The sequence below is a fragment of the Limanda limanda genome, chromosome 18 (assembly GCF_963576545.1).
Source record: "Limanda limanda chromosome 18, fLimLim1.1, whole genome shotgun sequence".
NCBI classification, from domain to species: domain Eukaryota; kingdom Metazoa; phylum Chordata; class Actinopteri; order Pleuronectiformes; family Pleuronectidae; genus Limanda; species Limanda limanda.
The window spans coordinates 16,828,459-16,850,628 of record NC_083653.1 but is presented as its reverse complement, the minus strand read 5'-3'; the positions used below and the strand labels follow the sequence as shown (position 1 = coordinate 16,850,628).

Below are 22,170 nucleotides of genomic sequence, written 5' to 3'. Positions count from 1 at the left end.
TTTTTTTCTAAAGCAGAGTGGACAGACGTTTTCTCAAAGATTTTTTCATCAACCGTTCAGTTTACTGGAGGAATGAGGAAAGGGTAATTTAGTGCCATTATGGGTTTGCTGTTTTGTCACTGTCACAGAGCCCGTGTTACTGGAACTAAAACTCGTATTTCAGTTTTTATACCGCACACAGTGTTCAACCTTGTTTTTACTAGTGCAGCTTGTTTCTACCAACGTCTGCCTATTCTCATTAATCACAGACAATCTCATCTCTCTTTTTTTTAATAATTTGCCGAAAGAAAATATTAATCAACCTCACAAGAAAGGCTGTGACAAACGTCCATGAAATGCTATTTTAATTCCCTTATAGCAATTTAATGGATTTCGAAACAATATTTGCTTCTCTAACACTAAAACAAACCATTGCTCATTCCAATACACTCAAGGATTTGGCAGCCACAGACTTACTTGCTCCCTTGTGACCATAGACTGTTTACAAAAATGGATGAAGCGTCTGCACAACTCCAAATATCCAGAAATGAAGCCAAAACAGCCCGGATATGAAAGCTGCCGTCTTTCGCTTTTGGAGCCAGAGTCTGCTAAGGAGCCGCCTTGGCAAGGTCCCGCTGATACACACACTCAACCAATTATGAGCCAGTGTCAGCTGTCAATCAAGACGTTTCATCCCGTTTCTATAGCATCCAATTGATTTGACATGTACTTGGCCCCTTTAAGTTTAATCCTCCATCCACTAACATGGAAATGCATGATGTATGATCCATACGGCAGCCAACAACCAGGCGGCAACCAAAATGTTTTGGATTCACTTTTGGGGAGCAGTCATGTCATCCATCATTTATATAGAATCTATGCTTGTGACCAGTAGCTCATGGTGGCTTATTTTATACTGAGGAATTATGTATCAGTATACATTTATTATGTTATGATGATTTAAAAAAATTATAATTTAGTTGTATCTTCTAGGATTATCTTGTTCCCATCTGACCAGGGAACACAGATTACAGACTAAAGATTCGCCCTCCAGGCAAACTCATCGACTCATTGTAAGTCCTTTGTTCTGCTGATCGATGACATCTTAACAAATAAAACATTACACCACAATCTCTTGTTAGCCACAGCTGCTGCAGTTACATTCACATAGGACGTTTATTTGAAATCATTCACATAAAGACCCATAAATAAATGAAGAAGGGTTTTAATTGTAGTTTTTAGATAAAGACTATAAGGTCAGCATGAGGTCACTACACAAGTTGCACAGTTTTTCTGGATGTTTAAGTGGCCACTTCAAGGCATTTGATGGAAATTTCCATTTTTGCCTGCAATCTTTTCACTCGTCGTGTATCTTTGTCCAACAATCAGAATTCAGCAATATTTTAATGAGAATGAGTGTCAGACAAATCTGATAAAACCTCACTGACGCATGTCCTGATAAAACTGGCTGAGTGTTTTTATTTCTTGACAAACTTTATCGAATGTAAAAATCTTTGCTGAACTCTTTTCTTATTCTACAATTTTACATATATATTGCACTTTTTGCATCGGTTAAAGTCAAGTGGTTTACGGCAAACTTGATTTAACACAAAAAAGACAAATGTGTGTTTTTGCCTGATGCAGCTACTCTTTGACAATTCTTTGTGTTTTTATATAATTTGCGTTCTTTAAGCCCAAATGCATTCCGCCTCCATTTTTCTCCCCCATCCAAAACAACGTCTACATGTGTCCCCTTTGGTGGTGGCACCCATTCAGTCAACACACTGGCACGGTCACAGTCATCTGCTGATTGGTCGCTTCGTTTCATTCACTTTACTTGCCAGACTTATCTCACTGGGGCTCCATCACAGGGCCGGTGCTGAGAGTGCATCAAAACTGTGAAAATGGCCACTGTGACACACTCCTGGCATTCTCTCCATTTTGGGGATGATAAGTACATTTCGTATAGCAAGGGCCTGTCCAAAAAATCATCATTCCACAGCCCAGCTACATAGCTAGCTGTTGCAGCCTCTGGTTATCCTGCAACACCCACCTCCTCTCAAATCTACACCTGACTTTCATCCCTGACTCGCCTCCTCCCGGTCTCTCTCAGGCTTTTCTTCCCATCTCCTCAGGATTCTGTCTCTTCTTCCTTTCTCTGAAGCCCACCATCCATCTAGCTGCTCCGCTACTTCATCTGCTCCAGGCTATTCTCTTTTTCTCTTGTCTCCCTCCAGTGCAATCAGCTCTCAACCCTTCTTGGTTAAATCAAACTTCTTCAGCTACAATCCCAATTCTGGTATGATTTATGTACTTCCCCATTCTCTTCTATCCCTTCCTCTGCTTTCCTACCCATCTGTCGGTCTATATGTCAGCTCTTTCTCCCTTTTGTCAACGTATTCCAGTCATCTACTCCATTAAATGATTCTGTATTCCCTGGGTGGCTGCATTTCTTTTCTATTCACCCGTGTCCCTCTGTACTTTCCCTCTATCCTACTTCTATTCTCCCTCAGACGTCAGACAAAGCCAGGGAGTAAATTCATCATTTATCAGGTCGCTCTGAAATTTATGGCGTTGAAAGAATGAATTAGACTCGCGGCTTCTACTCTCAGCTTAGTCTGAGTTCTGAGAGGGACACAGATTGTGTCTTAGATAGGGCTAATCATGTTTGGCCCCGGGGACGCGTGGGGATTTATCTCGCTCCCGAGGAATTGTTTTGTCTGTATTTCAAAACAAAGATTGGCAGATATTTCAGGGCTCCAGTTTCAGGTTGTGGGAATCGTACCAGTGTGCGCTTGGATGGAGGTCTTTGTATTTCTGAGAGCATCTGTGAGTCAGAAAATGAACACAAGCCCATTCTGCTTATGACCAACCCTCTTGTATCCACCGCAGAGGCTGGAACACGCACACAAAACACATTTTCCCCGAGGCACAAGCAGAGTAGTTAGGCTAATGGTCATTCATCTGATACAACGCCTGAACCTCGGCCAGCTCCGGGAAAAGTGTGATGCACAATTTCTGCCCGGCTCGGTCCAGTAATTCTTTAATTCAAAGATTCAAACTCACTCAAAAAGATCATGTAATCCAAAATCAAAGAGTACAGGGATTCGGGTGTTATATAAGGGAATTGGAACCCTCTCACTAAACAAAGACAAGCCCCTGCAGTAATGTGGGTTGTCACAAAAGTACACAGGATTGTCGAGATGCACAGTGCTGATGAACACCGACTGGAGAAGGATGAGAACCGCGGATGAAAAAGGAATTTGGGGACAAAAAAAGAATGGAGATCTAACAGGGCAGTGTTGGAGGGAGAGAATAATTAGAGAGAAGGAAAGACAAAGCAGTGAACACACATACACACACTCAACGCCCACACACACAAACACACACTCAACATGTGTAAGCTGCAGGAGCCTGATGGAAACACTGCCTTATGGGATCAGTGTGGGTTCATTGTTGTGTAGAAGAATGGGGCTGTGAGGCACAAAAGTCCTCTTCCGTCTTATTCTCGTTATTTCCAGCAATAAAATGCACAATTGTTATTTTTGTAGAACTGTTTGTGAGAATTACTCAAGGGAATTTGGAAAAGTTAAATTATTGTAAAAATAAAGACATTTAAACATATAAAAAGCATTGTGAGCTGAGAGGGAATTACATCCTTGGTTCTTGGAACGTAATCACATGTCATTACTTTTTGTATCAGCTATAATGACATTGAAATCAAAGGGCTGAAAAAATGGTCAGACGATCCACTACAACCTCAATAAACCAATAGTAAGATTAATGTCTGAAAGTGGCAATTGCACATTATCTATGAATTCATACCTGTATTGTTGTATTTGCTTGCATTCAATGTTACAGATGTACCTCTTGAAGTGGCTTGTTGTAAAGGTGCAACAGGTGTACCAATACTGAAGTGCAATTTTCAAGAGTTTCTAAAAAGCCTGCTGCAGAGACATCCTGCAAAACTGACCCAGAATGTTTTTTGGCCCTTATGTGCAGACTGCTCTGTACCCAGGAATAACTGCTGCTTAGAAACGTGGCTCAAGGAGATGTTACTCATTGTACAAACTGATAGAAAAGGTCTGCTCAACCCTGACACAAAGAATGGATTTGAAAGAACATGGTGGGTTTTTCTTTGGCTCAGTGTGATCCACATTTGTAATGACCACACTCTTGCCGACATTAGTGCCTCAGACCTGTCTGGTTAAGTGTTCTTCACAATGGCCGACTTGTTCTTGTCACTTTCCTTTGTTCCTAACACGACGGCAAGTACTGCGATAACATCTTAAATGACAAGTTCGTTTTTTCAGTTGACTGGCAGCCCTTTTGTTAAGTTTGATTCCCCTTTTCTTTGTCTAAGATATATTTTATTTTGAAATTATAACCTTATAAACTGATATCATGGAAAATATGTAAAAAAAACAACAAGAAAAGGATTTAGCGATATTATCTAAATTAAATCATTTTAAACCCCTGAAAGGTTGGTTATAATCTCTTAATGCGAAAGGAGGAAACTGTTCACAACTAAGGCAAGTACATCAACTAGATAGTAGGTCTGTAAAATGCATGTTAATGTAAGTAATGTTAATGATACTAATATAGACAGTTTTGATAATAACTTTACCGATGACCTTTTCCTTATGATTGTGGCATAATTGGAATGTACAATTTCATCTGACTGCTCGTGTGTCTTCACTTTCTTGATAATTCTTCTGAATATAGATGTCAGCAAATTACCAGTGATCACATTGTTATCATGACTGTTAATAGCGATGCCCTGAATTAGATTTTGCCCACATTATAAGGATTGACATATAGAGACAAACCATTCACATTCACACCTACGGGCAATTTAGAGTCTTTAATTAAACTGAGCTGCGTGTCTTTGGACTGTGGGAAGCAGCCAGAGTATCCAGAGCAGGGGCGTTTCTAGGATTGAAAGAAAGGGGGGGCTTAGCCCCTAAGGATGTTGAATGTTTGCGCACGCAGCGCGCGCCAATTTTTATTGGGCTCATTTAGGGCTGCGGATATCCATTGTTTTAGACAGTTCATAGATTGGTTCAATCAGAAAGACTGTGATTTTTCTCTGTATCTTTGCTTGCATTCATTCAGTATAAGATAACAGAAGAGACAGAATTTCAGGGTCATTGTGAAATTTGACAACACAAATATGAACTTTTCTGAAATAAAGAGAAATCATTTTCCTGCTTGTAAAGGAAAGACGGATATACTTGTTTTGACTAGGGCGGAGCTGTCACCTCTGCTAAAGAATCTTCTTATATCCATCTGGTCAATGAATTGGAAGATATACCGGTACAATAGCGTTATGAGGGACACTATGACATTTAGTTTTAAATAGCATTAACTGATTATAAACATCAACATTCTATAGGCACTGATATTATTGTTTTAAAATACTAGAGATAGATATTAATGCAAAGAATAGAGAGCTGTCGATAGTTATTTCTTACATTTCAAATTTGCAAACAAAATAGCTAGCTAGCTAGCTTAGTGTTAACATAGCTCATTACAATATTCCCTTTCATTTGCCTCAATAAACCTAAATTTAAGCAGGTAACAATCGTTAACAACTACAGATAGCCACATACTGTAACTACCTGTACTTACAATTTCAGTCCGTGCATCATTTACTATGAGCTAAACTCCTTGGCTGTAATCCTGCTGTATTGATGAGAGACGTTACTTGACAGAGTGAGAAAGCCAGCGCAGCAGCGATGCAGACTCCCCAAGGTCCTAGTGCCCGTTCTTTTATTAAGTATGATGAGAGGCTATTGGATTGTAATTTGAAGGGGGAGAAAACATACAAACCAGAAACGCACTCACATATATAGCATGTTAGCGTAATAAATAACTTGTTCATGTGTAAAACAATAGTTTAATTTAAAAAAAAAAAAAAAAAATTTTTTTAATCCCAATAATTATTTGGGGGGGCTGAACAACATTTTAGGGGGGCTTCAGCCCCCCTAAAACAGGCCTAACGACGCCCCTGATCCAGAGAAACCCACACTGATAAGGCGAGAATGTGCAAACGACACACAGAAAGAACCTGGCTGCTCATAAATCTTTCCAAAAGTTGCTCAAAACCCTCCTGCTGTCTCTTAAAGCAGATCCTCACTACACACATCGATACGTTGGTGCGCCAACTTTGCAAACACTACATTTAAAGCATCCAATTTACACTCCACAGGCTACTTTGCAGGCAGCTTTGACTGACAAGCAATCCGGCAACACCTTTGTCTTCACCTATTCCCTTCCACAGAGAGGGGGCATGCCCAGATCCGGTAACTGTTTATTGAACGACCTGAGAGCTTTGTGGCAGCTGCTGCCTTCAAGTGAAAGCGTTAAGAGTGTGAGAAAGCAGTCAATGAGTCTGCACCTTGACATGTAATTACTCATGAGATGACAACGCCTTTACAAGGGAGGGAGGGCAAAAAGAGACGAAAAAAAAAAAAATCAATCATCGTTGAATTACTATCACTGAGTGTCCCGCAAATTACCTGTGCAGAAGAGAAAAAGAAATTACCGCGCATTCGATCTCCTGACCTCAACTGCTTTCCAAGACAATGGCAGGCAGACAGAAACAGGGGAACAAACCTCAAAGGGCTCACTTTGAAAGAATCCAAATCAAAAAAGCAGGAGCCATCGCTGTTGTGCATTGCTTAGACTGAGTGGCCATTTAGCAATGATTTCCAAATGGCACTGGATCCTACATATTTAGTGGCTTATTGATAGAAGGTCGAGCAACCATTCAATGCTGACGCAGAAGGTAAATTACTGAGCAAAATTACCAGCCATTAAAGATGGAGCACACTAGAATTCTTGGCTGGGAGCTTGAGGAGGATGACAAGTGTTTCTGTGACTGATCACAGTCACGGTTGTCGGAAGTGGGCGCAAAGCTGTGCGTGACGGAGACGTCGCTCGTGTGAACGCGTGTGCCACATGTTATGAAGTTCCTCAGTATTTTCCAGTGTTACCGTGGCCGGAACACAGTTATGAAACCTGTCTGACTTTATCTGGTCAAAGAAAAGGGAAAGACAGCCAACGGCAAAAGAAAGCCGAGAGACAGAAGCGATTAGCATCACCTGCGCTGGTTCTGAACCAAACCAAGACAGCGTGCCAGGTCACGCCAGGAGAGGAGGCTGTCCTCTTCTCATGGAAGGCATGCAACTAGGGCCTGTAGGGCAGCTGAGACATAGGGCTCAGAAGTGAAAGAGATCAAATCCTTTTTATTTATGTTCTTAGCAATGGGTAGCATCAGCAGTTTTTCTTTATTTTATTTTTAGCGAGACATGCAGAGTTGTATTTCTGGACCCATTTCCATTCACGTTAGCTGGTAACGTAACACTACTTAATCTTCAACACTGACTATTTGTTATACATCTGTTTCAGTCCAATTATGTCCTGCTGCTATAGCGCAATTGTACCTCGGAGATCAATGAAGTTTCATATTATCTTTTGTCATCCGAACTTCTCCCTGCCTCAACAGCCACTCTGTGCCAATGTTGCTTCCCGGTGCATCTGCTGTGTTCGACTAAGTGAAATTAAGGAAAACAAAGGTGGTCTCTCCTAAGCTGCCTGACAAGGAGGCGCGGATATCAAAGAGCAAGGACAGCCAACTCAATTTAATGGACTGTTAAATAAAGGCAGGGAAGATTTCTTCTTCCTTTTAAGTTCCTTGTCTCTCTTACTCTTTTGCTCACTCTCTCACTCAGCTGGCTGAGCGGCACATCTCTGTTCCAAACAAGGGGACTGCCTGAGTCTCCTAATGGAGCGGGTTCTGTTTGATGACCCCATTTGTATTCCGCTGCTGTCCTGCCTCTGCTGACCTGGGGATGAGAGATACAGGCAGGCAGCAGCTTTATCTGGCCAACAGGCCACCCTTGGTTCCTGCCTCTATCCTCCTCTTGCTCGCCCACTGACCGAATGCCTCTTGGTCCCTTTCAATCCCCTTCCTGCAATGAACTGGCCAGATGTTGCACAGTTAATGCCTCTTGCAAGACAAAAGATTTGTGCTTGGTGTGCTCCCGCTCCTGTGGAGTCTTGTTTGAGGGCGTGAGAGAAGTTTTTTGGACGAATGATTTGCAATGGGAGCATAGCCACCACATGCCTCTTAGTCTTTTGAGATGTTTTACTTCTGAGAGAAAGGGAAATTCATTTTTGCGTCAGCCGTTTTTTCCTTTTGGTGGTGGCCCTTGATTCAAGAAAAACAGGTGGTGTCCAGAGGTTTTAAGACTATGATTCTATTCAAACTGTAGAATTTCGACAGACAAAGATAGAGAGGGACAGTACCTGAGGGAAAGTGCTCATTGATGGGCCAGTTATCCACCTGCAAGGTGGCATTGCCCCCATTCCTGGTGAATCGCACCAAGTGGTATTTGCCATCATTTACCGCCGTGGTTGTCTCCTTAACACTGATGTCCACCGTCCCGATGTTGAAAGTCACACTTACTTTGCCTTGTTCCTGGAAAAAAGACAAAAAGAAGAATTTTGAACATTTGACCTTTTACCATACAAAGACTCAACCTTCATGTATTAGTGTGCAGCAATTACATAATTACACAATTCTATCTGTTTAAGCTGCTTGGATGAGTGCCCTCTGCGTGTGCTAATGGTGGACTACTCAGAGAACCTGAGGATGCTAGCACGCTTCACTTCATTATACCACTGTAATGTGATGAAAATAGGCTGCCACAAGAGATTGTAACGATGAGTAATGCTTCCTGCCGCCTGTCACCGCAAAAACTGGCAGGACGGATCCTGATTCCACTGCGGTCCTTACCCTCTATATGAACACCCGTTTTGTTTAGCTCCCCACGCTAAACCGGTTATACCATGTCCATAAATTATGATGCCTCCCCATCATTTCCTGACTCCTCTCCCATCGACCCCACTAATTTTCACGAGCTGCCAGCGTGTTTTATTGTGACTGTTTGCGTATTCATGGGCGAGTAGGCGTTGAAAGCAAGAGGTTTCAGAGCGGAGGCAGGACTTGGGTGAGTGGCGAGCTGTGTTTTCTGTGTCATTTGTTTTAATCCCCCACAGGGAATCTCTCTGTGTAATTACCTACTTTAGGAGCTCAGAGGAGAGGGACCGTTTCTCATAACAAAATCAAAATTAGGAAGGCTCGCACAGGGGGCAGACACATATTGTTAATTGATCAGCTGAAACACTGGCCCTGTATAGCTGACTGTAGCTGAGCATAGACCTTGATAAAGTCAGGCTATATTCAACGGTGCTCGCCGGGCACAAAACTCAAAGCAAGAGTGCAACACTTAAACCTCCTGACCTCTATTGAATGTTACAGCCTCTTAATACTGTAGAGGAGCACTTAATAAGGCCAACCTATACTTATCTCACCCCCTCGTGGTTTTACAAACTCAAATATACTCCAGGTAGAAGAATAAAATATTATACCTTACCACCGGATTATCAAAGAAAGCTGCAGCGTACAGTAATAAATGAAATGTGTCATTTTACTTGCACCTGCGTGTCCTTGCACTTTTAGTTTTGTTCTGCAGCACAACATTTTGCTGAGTAAGTCTACTCTGCATTTTTGCTGTATTTATAAGTAAAGAAACAAAAATCATATCAACAAGGGACAAATATTATCTTTTAAACCCGGTTTGTTTCTGCATTTGAGGGCACCGAGAAAACCTTGGATGAAAAAGCACAAGTCTCTTTCCTGTCGTCCAAATTAAAAACCTGTTTTTGTTTCTTAGCATCTGGGGCAGTGTATTCCTCTCTTGATTTGAACATCAGAGACCCCACCATATTAAACAATTCTTGAAGTTTTTAAGGAAAGTAGAAAGTTGGCCTTTGTAAAACTTTGAGTGAATAATTTCAGTGACCGCAACAAATCCTTTCAACTGCCAGTGCGGTCTGAGAACCATATTCAACACCTGACCCACTCTTTGAGTTCAAACATCCCTTTTGTTCTCATAAAAACACGTTCAGGCACCGCATTACAGTGAGCTCGGCACAGCGTATCGCGATTGACGACCGAGCGCCTCTCCTTTGTAGCAATCTCCAGCTTGGCTAATAATAGACAAAGAATGGAAGACAGTGTCACAATAGACATGAGAAAGCCATCTCTTAAAAGCTGAGGCAGAGCTCGGAGTGGGAGTCGGACGAGGAGAATATCTGGACGCGCACTTACCATCCCTGTCAGAGATGCTGTAAATGCTCATTTAAATTTAAGTAGCTGTCATTAAAACTAAGAGCAACATACAAACGCATAAAGAGTGTTTGCACAAGTCGACAGACGCACACGCTGTTTATCTTGCAGCAAACACACATAATCCACGCACCTAGTCAGGCTAAGGTAAGCGTACGCACAAATATGTTGATGATTTAATGTGACAAGGTGATGTTCAGTGTGTGTGTTGTACCGTGACAAATACTACTAAAGCATCCTGGCCCTTCTGACTAATGACAGGACCTTTCCCTGGTATGAAAAAACAACATGTCTGACGGGCCGTGCGCGTACAAAACACAGAGAGACACATCAGCTGTAGTACATCCACTGTGACCTTCAGAGGCTCTGGCGGCCCCGGCTCTCCAGTGTAGTTGCATCAAAGCCACATCAGCGACCCACTAATACCTACAAACAAAGACAGATCGTCACCCGCTGGCCCAGGTACAAACAAACAACAAAACACAACAATTGTACACCTCTGCATCCGCCGCTGACCGCCTCCGGGCAGTGTGCAGAGAGGAAGCTGTGTGCGGTGTCGCTCCACGACGGCAAACCTCTCCCTCTCTCCCCTCCTTTCCTCTGCACTCCTCCTGTTGTCCAGCTACCCTCACGCCGCCGCTCGCCCACCCCCACGCCGCGCCAACGGTTTGATTGACAGATCCAATTACGTTTTTTATTGGCCTGTCGCTCGCGAGGCGGGAAGGCACTTCATTGTCTCCTGAGCAATGGGGGGAAAGTGGCTATTGTTCTCTTAGTGGAAAAGATGATGGCCACAATTCCCGGCGTAAACAAATGATGCGCGGAGAATCACTTCCAAGCTTACACACACTCGAATGCAAACACACATCGAAAGTCACACACACACACACACACACAACAAAGTCACAGAGTGTAACCTTGCACTAAAGAACCTCTATTTTAAATTGTCACACGGCAAAAAAAAAACTGAATACAAACATTCAACCAGTTGGTTAAAATAACTCTAAACGAACGAAATAGAAAATCTATAGATCTTAAAAAATTGTGTTGATGTGCCTTTCATCACCTGACATCCACCCACACTCTCTACTTAACGCCAATCACGAGCCCCCACTGCTTTACGGCAACAGGAATAGAATGAGATTAGTTTGTTTGTGTGTCACTTAAGTGTACCGTATGTGTGGGCATGTTGTGTTCACGCTCCATGCCACTAAGACTAATAAATGTAATTCCAGCGAGCATTGCGCACACACCCCTCCCCCCCCCGCTGTGCTGTGAGGTAGCCTGGGCCCAGGCACGAGGTCCTCCCGCGGGCCCACGTGACTCGGCACACACTGACATCAGTAATCAGTGCCGCCGAAATCCAATTCAGGGGCCGATCAATGCCTCCAACACACAGCGCACCCCGGGCGGAGTGAAAGAGAGAGAATCACTCAAAGCAGTGGTGGGCGATCCTGCAGACAAGCCATCACAGCCCTTGGCAGGCAGCTGCTATAAAGGGCATGAGCCGCTCACTACGGACCCCATCCCCAGCTCGCTGAACGGTCATTCTGTCGAGCCACAGGCCCCCAGACAGACATTTAAATCTGGGAGCCATTTTAATGAAGGTGAGATGGGTGGAATTAGCACAATTAGCTCTGCTGGGGAGAAGAAAGAAAGTGGACAAAAGAGAGAGCGAGACGGAGAATAATGAACCAATGTATGTTGACATGTGCCAGATATCCTCTGTAAGAAGATGGTCAATCAAAATCACTTTCAGGTCAAAGAAACGTTATTGAGTGGGAGATATTCCCTTCAAAAGATTATTGAAATCTTGTCCGGACAAAGAGCAGTTGTAAAGGGACGACTCCAGTGGGTCTATTTTAAGTCTCAGTTCGGAGGGAGGAGGATCTGATATCAAGAATGTGAACATGTCCCAGGGTGGGAGTTTGGGTTACATATCCACCCTTTCATCTGACATCAGTGCTCAAGTTAGCTTTTGCGGTCAGGGGGCATCAAAACTGGATCATGGAGGCATTAGCAGTAGAATCAATACAGTGGAGAAGCTAGGACAATGTAAGACGCGCTGGATTGATGCACCTGGCCTTCACGCTGCCAAAGCCATTCATTGTCAGTAATTGACAGAGATAAGTCATAGACGACGTAGTGATTTGTAGCTGTCTGTTCTTGTGCGTATCAGACTCCAGAGTCAGACATTTGCTAAAGGGTAGAAACTGTTCAGGAGAGGTCTTTTCTGTGTGTGTGTGTGTGTCTGTGTGTGTGTGTGTGTGTGTGTCCGCTGGCCTTTAGTGAAAGTCATTTCTTCATGTATAGAATGTCCTGACAACTCGACAGGCCCCGGGCAGGGCAGGGACTTGACATATTTTTTTGTGGCCTCGAAATTGAAACTGAAAACATGATTGGTGAAACTGAAAGTCTTAAAAACACAGAGAATGTCAGTCTTTGAAAAGAAAATATACGTTTACAATAAATGTACTTAGCAAGCGTGGTAATTTATCCGTAGACACTGCCATTTCCTGCTTTAGAGTGAAAAACTTGGAAATTTGCCTTAAACATTATTTGAGGTAAATATAAGTCTTTCTTTTTCATGAAAAGACCAAAACTAATGGTGGACTGATCCTGTCAGCAAGTATTTTCTTGGAATACAAATCCTGATAAGGCTTAAATGCTTATAACTATTTGCTCAAAACTATTAAAAACACATTAAGGAGCCACACTGCTAATCTGTTCGACATGTCGTTCATTAAAATGGACATGGTCGTCCCTCATTCATGACAAGAGTTCAACCCCCATTCCTGCCCTAAATCACTGTAGAGCAAATTGCTCCCTACAATTACTTTACTCACTACACCCTGGAGTAGTAGTAATAGTACTAATAGTGGTAGGAGTACTGCTTTTTTGAGGAAATAACAGCCTTTTCCAAAATATGAAACTATAAAGATATGACCCAGTTTTAAAGAGGACTTTACCACAGGGAGGTTTGTTGATTTCATGGGATTTGTTGACCATAAGAAGAATTTACATCCCACCAGCATTATCCTTTAAATTGTGGTCTTCCACTGAATTAGGGACGTCAGGAAGTTTGGTATTGTACAGAGTTAATACTACTACTACTACTACTGCTACCACTATTACTACTACAAATAGTAATAATTGGTAGTAGTTAGTTTGGATAGTATGTATAATGTTCACAAATTATCCTAGTTCGTAATTTTTTAATTATATGTCAGGTTGCATCCCTTGGCAAGGGGCAGCAGACAAAAAACAGCTTATACAGCTAACTCAGGCTCAGTATTTTCCCTGTTGAATAATGAGCAATGAAATAATGATAAAAAAAATAGAAAATCATATACCTCATAACCTAAGCCAATAAATAAAAACTATCTGCATGGTCGATTTCACATCACTTGAATACACTGAGTAAATGAAGTTAATGTACTGTATCTTGTGGACTTTAAATTGTTTTTATTAATTTGTAATTCTTTAGAAGGCGCTTAAAGTCTTAAAAAGACAGCTGTTATTTTAATGTCATGAATAAAGCACATTTATATATACACGCAGCTGCTTGTCTGCAGTGCTGCTGACGGGTCACAAAAAGAGTCTCATTCTGTAAAGATAAACTCCAGTGGGACTGAATAAAGCACTGGAGCAACAGTTTTATGTTCTCATATTAGAAGCAGAGGTGGCAGAGTTCATGGTTCCCGGCTTTGCACAGTGACAACCTTAATGCGCTATTAAAATAAACATTCGACTGAAAGCTGTGAAAGTCCATCAATCATTAATTTGCTCAAGCGCTCATTCAGACATTCATAATCGGCTGTGGAGCTGTTGTGGAGAGGTGACGTGGGAGGATACACGACGCAGAGGCCTGCTGCTTCTGAAATATTGATCACACCTAAAAGAACCCAGAGGTCTAACACATACAATACTTCACACCTGAGAGATTCAGGAACGGCTTCATCGAGAGGACAGGAACAAAATGGCTTCCACCTCGCTGTACTTAGTGCTATTGTAGGTAATTGCCGTGGTAATACCAGTGAGTCCATTAGCCAGTTGGTTAATGCCCAGGAGTGGTAGCTGGTGTTAGCCCAGAGTGAGGAGGAAGAGTCATTTTGCATTTTTAATATAAACACAAGCAGCAGCGTTTTGCCGGGGAGGGTAATGGCTTTGACTCCTGCGCTCGGGCTCAATGTCAAACTCTGAGCCCGGCTCTTTGATCCTCTGCCGCAGAATATGAATCGCACAGGGTCAGCCTTATCAATTATTTACACCCACTCTTTCTCTGTTTCCTGTTTGTCCGCTCTTGTGGCTGTAACTTGCTCTGACACTAATGGCGGACGGCCCGGTGAAAACATTTATCAATGTTACCGCAGAGTTCTCCCCAGCTCCGTATTATCACTTTCAACCTTTTGGAACCTCGGAGAACTGACACTGCACTGATCCTAATCATCACTACTTTAGTACTTCGGTTACTTTGCTGCATGCGTCGCGGCTGCATTGTCTCAGTAAAGTCACTGTCCCTGAAATTACCTCTGGCTGCTGCGCCGCTGTCAAACCTCTATCTCATTTTAAGCATTAAAGAGAGAGATACATATCTCTGTTATATTTTGGATGAAAACGTTTGAAAACGCTATCAATCAGGTCATCAGGATGGTGAACTCTTCCTCCTGGAAATTAACTGCTGTACTATTTAATATATTTAAATATGCAAAAAAATATAAGGCTGATATAGTTTATCAATTTAATACTTAAAAAAAACCTTTTCGTACAATTTTTTATTTTAGATATTTTTAATATTTACATTTCTCGTTAGGCTTGTTGCATATCTCACTCATTATTTCACTGTACCCTTTAAGAGTATGCCACCTGCCTGTTATCTCACTTGTCTCTATTATATCAGCATGCAGTAAATAAAACCCTTAAATCAAAAAAAAATGTAGTTAATTGTTTTGCCTCATATTGAAGCAGTAAATTAGGTTTGACTGTTGCTAAGAGGAAATAATTGTGCATTTGAGTGCCAACGTTTAGGCTTTTCATTCACATTATTGTAAACAGTATGGTTGTTATTACAGGCAGTATCAATTTCTATATAATTACGCCCCTTCTTTCTATAAAATAAATATATAACCACATATCACTGTGGGACTTAGATTTCACCATAACAAATACAATTTAGAGAGAGAGAGAGAGAGAGAGAGAGAGAGAGAGAGAGAGAGAGAGAGAGAGAGAGAGAGAGAGAGAGAGAGAGAGAGAGAGAGAGAGAGAGACATGAAAGGAAGGTAGTGTAGTGGAGTGTAGAGCACCATTGAAGTAATTATTATGTGTACTGCATAACGACATGGTTGCAAAACCACGGTAGCGTGTTGAAAACTTCAGCCATGAATTTTCATCTGCCTGACCTGCTGTTACACTCCTTCATCTTCACCCTCACAAAGGGTGCACTGGCCATGGTATCAGACTGTATGCAAAGGAATCGGGCTTCAGTGGACTGCACAGCCACACACACACACACACACACACATAAAGACACATGCACATGCACACGCACACACGCTCTCAACATTGCCGTGACCTTATTCATGCTCTGCTTGGACTGATGTTGTGCAACAGCTGTTAAGATGGTGCTGGGCATAAATCTCAACTTTGACTTCATTTACTCGCCGTGGCTTCAGATTTGATTCCATTTATTCAGTGTAGCTTCGCTCCATCATCCATTAAAGTAAAAGGCAGGTTCTGTGTGACCTCACACTGCGCCGCGTGGCACAACATGGCCCTCACGTGCCAGGGGGCTCATTGGGGGGGAAAAAAGAGCCAATGAATGGGATTTGTGCTGGATGGAATAATATGCTGTGAAAGTCCATTAGGGACCAGGCTAATGAAATTGAAACAGCTTGGTGATCAAATTAGAATCTGTTCGGCAGATATTTAACTTAATGTGCTGCTGAATTTGAGCACTTTCTATTTGGAAGCCCAAAAATAAAACAGTAGCCAATAAATCATGCAGGGACACATTTCATCCCCTGATTCTTCTGAAATGAACACCTTTCCAATGCCTGGGTGTGAAATATAAAGTCTTCCCTATGTGTAACATTTCCAGAAACTGGAGAATAAGTCCAGAAAAGAGATATCAGTGTGTCACAAAAGAAAAAAAATCCCAAAGAGACTTTATCTTTGACCTTTCAGCGTATTCTGTCACAGAGAATACCTTCAGTCACAAGCGCTCACATCACTGCAGCTGCTCGGTGTAGAGTCACGGGATGAAATTATTTGAATAGACACAAAGAAGATTTCGGCTTGTTTGAAGAGCTGCTCTCTGTATTGTGCACGCTCCCCTTACCATGTCTCGGCTAATATGCAAAGAGAAAAAACCACACTGGGAGACAGGGAAACGAGGGAGGGTAGAACAACAGGAGAAAAAAAAGGAGAGGGAGCTATCACAGGTAGCTGCAAATCAAACCAATTACAAAGCAGTCGGTAAATTTTGGAGAAAGTGATACAAATTCATCTCGGTTTGGGACCTGGGACGAACCTCGTTGTTTTCCTGTGTGCCGCAGCCGCACACACGTCTCTGAATGCCGAGCAAAGCTCCAACCACAGTTCATTGAGTGAGGGGGGGGGGAAGAGACAGACAAAGACGTGGCGGAAGAGAGAGAGAGAAAGAGAGACAGCTTGTCATCCATCTGTTTATATAAACATACTATTCTGGGCAAGCACTTCCAGGTCCTACCAGACGGCCTGATGAATGTAAACACACAAATGTGCACGCGCACAAATACGCACAGGTTGTTGATGTTGTTGTTTCTTTTTTTTTTGTTTGTCCAATGTTGGATATGCGCGCCGCTTTAAAATTAGGAGCGCTGACACCCACGTGCTAGGGAACAGGTGTTAAAATGCCAACGCTAATGGCTGGCGTCCACAATGAACAGTGCCCTGACGCCTCTGCGGCTATGTCAGGTGCAGATTGCAGAGGGCAGAGGCAAAGGGAAAGAGGGAAAGAGGGAAAGAGGGAAAGAGGGAAAGAGGGAAAGAGGAAAAGAGGGAAAGAGGGGGAGGCGGCTTGTTCCCCCAGTCACAGGAGGTGATGAGGCAGAAAAAAGGGCCTCCTCTGTTCTCCGTGAGGGAGGCAAATAGTTGCCAATATTGGCGCCAAAACTAGCATGACCGCCCCGATACAAGCTGGAAGCAGGAGGGTTGGGTGGTCGGTTGCCAAGGGTAACCTGCCTGGGATCAAGACTCTCCTCTCCACCTTGCCTGTCGAGGTGTCAGGGATGGAGATGGAGGGGGGAAGGAAGGAGGGGAGAGAGAGAAAAGATGCGGGGAGGAGGAAAATGGAGGCCTGAAAAAAAAAATAAGACTCGAGAAGAGAGCGAGAGCGAGAGAGGCTATGAGGTGAGGAGGAGAGAGCGCCAGAAAAATAATTAACTGAAAATAGGGTGCATTAGGTGTCCTGCTCCCGACTGCTCTCCTTTTAACATCTCTACGTTCCATTTCTCCGTCTTTGATCGTCCACTGAAGAGGGGATTCATTTGGTCTCAAATCCACCGAGCCTCTATGATAATAATCAATTCGAGGGTCACTCCCTCACGCTAAGCAGCAAAGACTCGGCCTGCTGTGGTTTGAATTTGCACCGTTTGCAGGGTAAGTGCTTGAACCTGCTGGAGAGATGATGATTTGGTAAGAGGAGAGCGTGTCTCCAGTTGCTATAAACACAGCTGCAGTGGATAAATATTAGTGGAGCTTGTGAAATGAGCACAAAACAGTTCCTGCACATTGTAAACCAAACAGATCGTGTTGACGTCCCAATGATGAGTCATCTTTTAGCAAAAAATGGAAAGTAACTAGGTACATCTACTCAAGTACTATGCTTGGGCTTTTCCTTTCCTATAGTATTTCCATTTTTTATACTGGGCATAATACTGCCACTTATGAGATGACGAATTAGTCTTGACAATCTAACAATGACCTGCATAATTATGTCTCTATTGCTAGGGACCATTATTACAGAGCCATCATCATACTTACATGGTATATGATTTTGAATGCAGGACTTTTACTTCAAACATAGTTTTTAAGGGGAAACATTAAACTGATGCACTAGTGCTTCAACTTTAAGGCTCTGGGTCTGAATACTCCTTACAGCTTTTCAGTGGGATTCATATTTATCGACCAGGATGCCTCTTGCTGTACACTGCACTTTAACCTCAGACTTGTGTTGGAGGAAGTACCTAAATGTATTTCATAAAGTGCAATGAAAAATTAAGGATGAAGATAAAAAAAACATCCATTGTAAAAAAATGTAGTACAGTAGATATATGTAGCAAAGTAAAAGTAAGAAGTACTTGAAAATTAATCAATTTAAGTAAATTATGTACTTAAGTCAATGTACCTGTTACATCCAGATCTAATCTACTGTACCAATGAATACCTGAATGAACGTAACACGGCAGCAGTACGAGCACTCTCCTGCAGTGACGGCTCAGGAGCCACACTGGGAAGCATATGCCATCTCTGTGTGCATGGCTGTCATGTCAGCTTGATACTGGTCAACAGTCCAAGTCTCATTTTGCATTCATTCATTTCCAATTCATGAGCATATCCGGCGCATTAGAGCTGTGTTAAACCAACCGGAACAAAACCAAAGTCCACAGAATGCATAATGAGACGATGAGTTTCTGAAGCCTTTGTTTGACCACTTGTTAGACTTTATCCTAGTTTATGGAGGAATATTGTATTTAAGGTTTCAATGGCCGATTAATACAGTAATGTATTAATTTGATTAGACTATTGTTTCAAGCAAAATCTACAAATTGGGTTGTTTTATTGATAAGTCAAGCCATCACCCCCCTTGCTGCGAGGCAGCGTGGGGTGTCTCAGCATCAGCAGCTGTCTGAGCGTGTCAAAACCATTTAAAGTGACTTTCATCTAAGTTTTGTGACTGAGAGGGGATGTGAACAGAGGACACAGGGGAGAGAGAGAGAGACAGACACAACAGACAAAGAAACAAAAGTAACAAATATTCAGGAATAGAAAATGTGGAGACAAAAAACTGAAATGGAGACATGAATAGCCGGCACCTAAAATGGTTGAATAAACAGTAGGGAATCTAGGCCGGTTTGTCTCTCCCACTTCAAGGAACACTGAGGCAAGTGCCCTACTTCTTTTATGCTTTGGACACTTTCAGGGCAAGCTGTCGTCAAACTGAGGTACGAGTCTTCTCTGAAAAAGATCATGCACTAGTATTTAGTCAATTTGCTTTCCCGTCTCCTTCCATCCTCCCCGCCTTCTTGTCCTTCCTTGTCAATTATTCTTCATAATTATTATTTTTTCCTTGCTATTTGGAAAAAAGGCAGTCTTTTTTCAGGAAATTAATTGGCCCAAAAGTAATAAGGCACCAGTCATTTTAAAGGCAATTTTCTTTCCCATAATATGAAACCGCTAAGAGATAAGTGCGTATCAAAGGCGCAGCAGATAGCACTCATTGCTGCTCTCCTCTTTCACAATTAACGGGGCTGCCCGCAGAGAGGAGGCATAAAATCTAGGTGATTGGAATGCACGAAGATGCCAATGTAATTCTGAAAAATGCCATTAACGTTAATAAGGGGCTCCAAATGATTGATTATAGCGATGCCTTTTTGCATGTTGGGAGCCGTGCATGCATGCTGATGCGTGTCGCCTGTTGTTCGGGTGTCGGCGTGCATGATCAAAGAAGCTGATGCGTTTCTCTAAACTGCGATTATGGGCGCCGAAATGCGTGGGTGTGAAAATTGTGATGGTTACTGATAAATGCAACAGCAGTGTGGGACCGTGTGCAAACATGATGGATGTGACGCCAAATCCAGTGAGTGCTTTCATGCATTTTCCCACGTACCCAAAGAGTGAATGTGTCAGAGGAAGACATATAGACACAGAAAGGTGTGTTGGCACACACGTATCTTTATCTTTTTTCTGTGCAGAGATAACTGCATAGAGGTTCAAAGAGGGCAGGCGCTGTTGAGCCAGAGGAAGTGACAAAGATATTGTCTATCTCGGTGAGATGGTGGGAGGTTGTTTTTAAATGTCACAGCGACTCTCAAGATCTGTCCCAGGTCGGCTCGTGTCTCAGCTCCCAAACAGGACTGCACAGAGGCAGACACAGACAGAAAGTACAAGCACGCAGGCCACAGGACTCCACAACGGTTTAGAAGTAGTCACATCTTCAAAGTTAAGGCTGAAAGAGGTGTGCATACTCTCATGTCAATTCTGACACGTGTGAGATAAGCGGAAGTCAGGTAAAAGGACGAGTATGGCGTATCCCAGGCGTATACTCCCAGGCAAACATTTTTTGCAAATGTTCCGTGAGAATGTGTCTGAGGCAAGCACCCTTCCTAGTGCCCTCAAAATTGGGCATTCAACATTGGGACTTTGGAGGTAGGATCTGTCTCTGATGCACACCCCCTTTGATTGGTTACTTTAAGAAGCCTCCAGTCTATCAAATGCCGTAAAAGCCACAGAATAGCCTCATCTTGAATATGTTGTCTTTTAAATACAAACTCAACTTTTCCTCTGTGGCCTCCCCCTCGAGCAATCTTCACAATTTGACCAATGTTTGCTTTTCTTCTTAAAACCTAAGCTGCACAGATAAAGCGAACGAGCGGTGCAGCCTGACAAAAAGACATATAAATGCAGAGTCTCTGGAAGGCAATTTTCCCTTCGCTAATGTCGAGTGAGCATTGCCGTACTCCGAGGGAATTAACGGAGATAGAAGGCTTGTTCGTGCATGGGCTCCGGTGTACCTAATCTGTATCTCCCAAAAACAAACGGAATCATATGGTTGGTCTCACCTTCTCTTTAAAGCTAAACACTCTTAAACAAATTGAAATAAGGAGAGACCAAGAGGAAGAGACAAAAAACAACAGCTCCTCCTGCTCGCTTCCCAATCTGTTGTTTGCCACAGTGGAGCAAACATTGCTCGCTCTCTTCTCTCACCTCCCTTGCCCCACTAGCAAAACAGCCCACTTCCCACTTCTTCCTCTCCTTCTTCCCCTTCTTCTTCTTCTTCTTCGTCTTCCCCTTCTCCTTCTTCTTCAGCTCTATGGAAACTAGGTGCTGCCTCTCTCCCTGTGCCAGATGCTGTGCAGACTCTGGGCTGAGTCGGGCTCAGTGGGTGTCTGTCACTTTGGGCTTGCTGTCGGCCGAGTTTATCTGTCATAGAAGGCGTCCTTACACCGTCGTCCCTGAAGGGAGATTAGACACACTGCGCTGACTCTCTCTCCCACTATCTGCTTCCCCTCTCTCTCTCTCTCCATATCTCCAGCCCTTGTCTGTTGCTCTCTTCTCCCCATCAACATTCCCCCTCTCTAGCTGTCACTGTCCTCTGTCCTCTATCGCCTTCTCCCTCTACCTCCCCTCTCCCTCCTGCTATTTGTCACCGTGCGCTCCACTGAGCCAGGACTGTGAACAGGTTACAGTATAGTCGAAAGGGGAGGTCCACCAGAATCAGCCATTCGAGGCACAGATGGGCCTCCTTGTCCATTCAGCAGGACTGTTGCCACAGGTTATGGCATAAAAAAATGCGCATGATGTATTTCAATCTCTCCTTTCTGCCGGAGCTGACAGCTAAGCTAGTGTAATAATGTAAAATAATGCTTTGTATCATGTCGAAAAAAAAAACATGGCTCCCGCTGTCAACATTCATCATATCCCTTCCCTCTTCACTTGCCAGTGAGCTGCGTGACAAATATCTACAAGAAGTTTGGAAACTTTAACCATTCAGAAATGTAAAAACTTGTCAACAAAAACGTATACTGCAGGGAGAGAGAATAATTGCACAAATGGCAGAAGCCCGCAGAATCCATACAGTAGCTGCAGTCTGGGGGCACAAGAAGCTCAAATTAAATGAAGCCAAAACAAGGTTTAATCTCCTCCCTGCCAGCATTGCAGAAGACATTTTTCATAGTGAATTTTATAATTAGAGTGTTATCCAACTTGTGCCAACCCCCCCGAGTGGCAGCATT

General features: G+C 42.9%; 1 protein-coding gene across 1 annotated transcript in view; it reads right to left on the bottom strand.

The window, feature by feature from the left end:
* LOC133024656 (neurexin-3b) overlaps positions 1 to 22,170 on the bottom strand; it is a 210,827-nt gene that overhangs the window by 35,059 nt on the left and 153,598 nt on the right. The window contains exon 13 of the mRNA XM_061091820.1: positions 8,293 to 8,464. Within this exon, the coding sequence (XP_060947803.1) occupies positions 8,293 to 8,464 (172 nt within the window). The remainder of the gene's footprint in view (positions 1 to 8,292; positions 8,465 to 22,170) is intronic.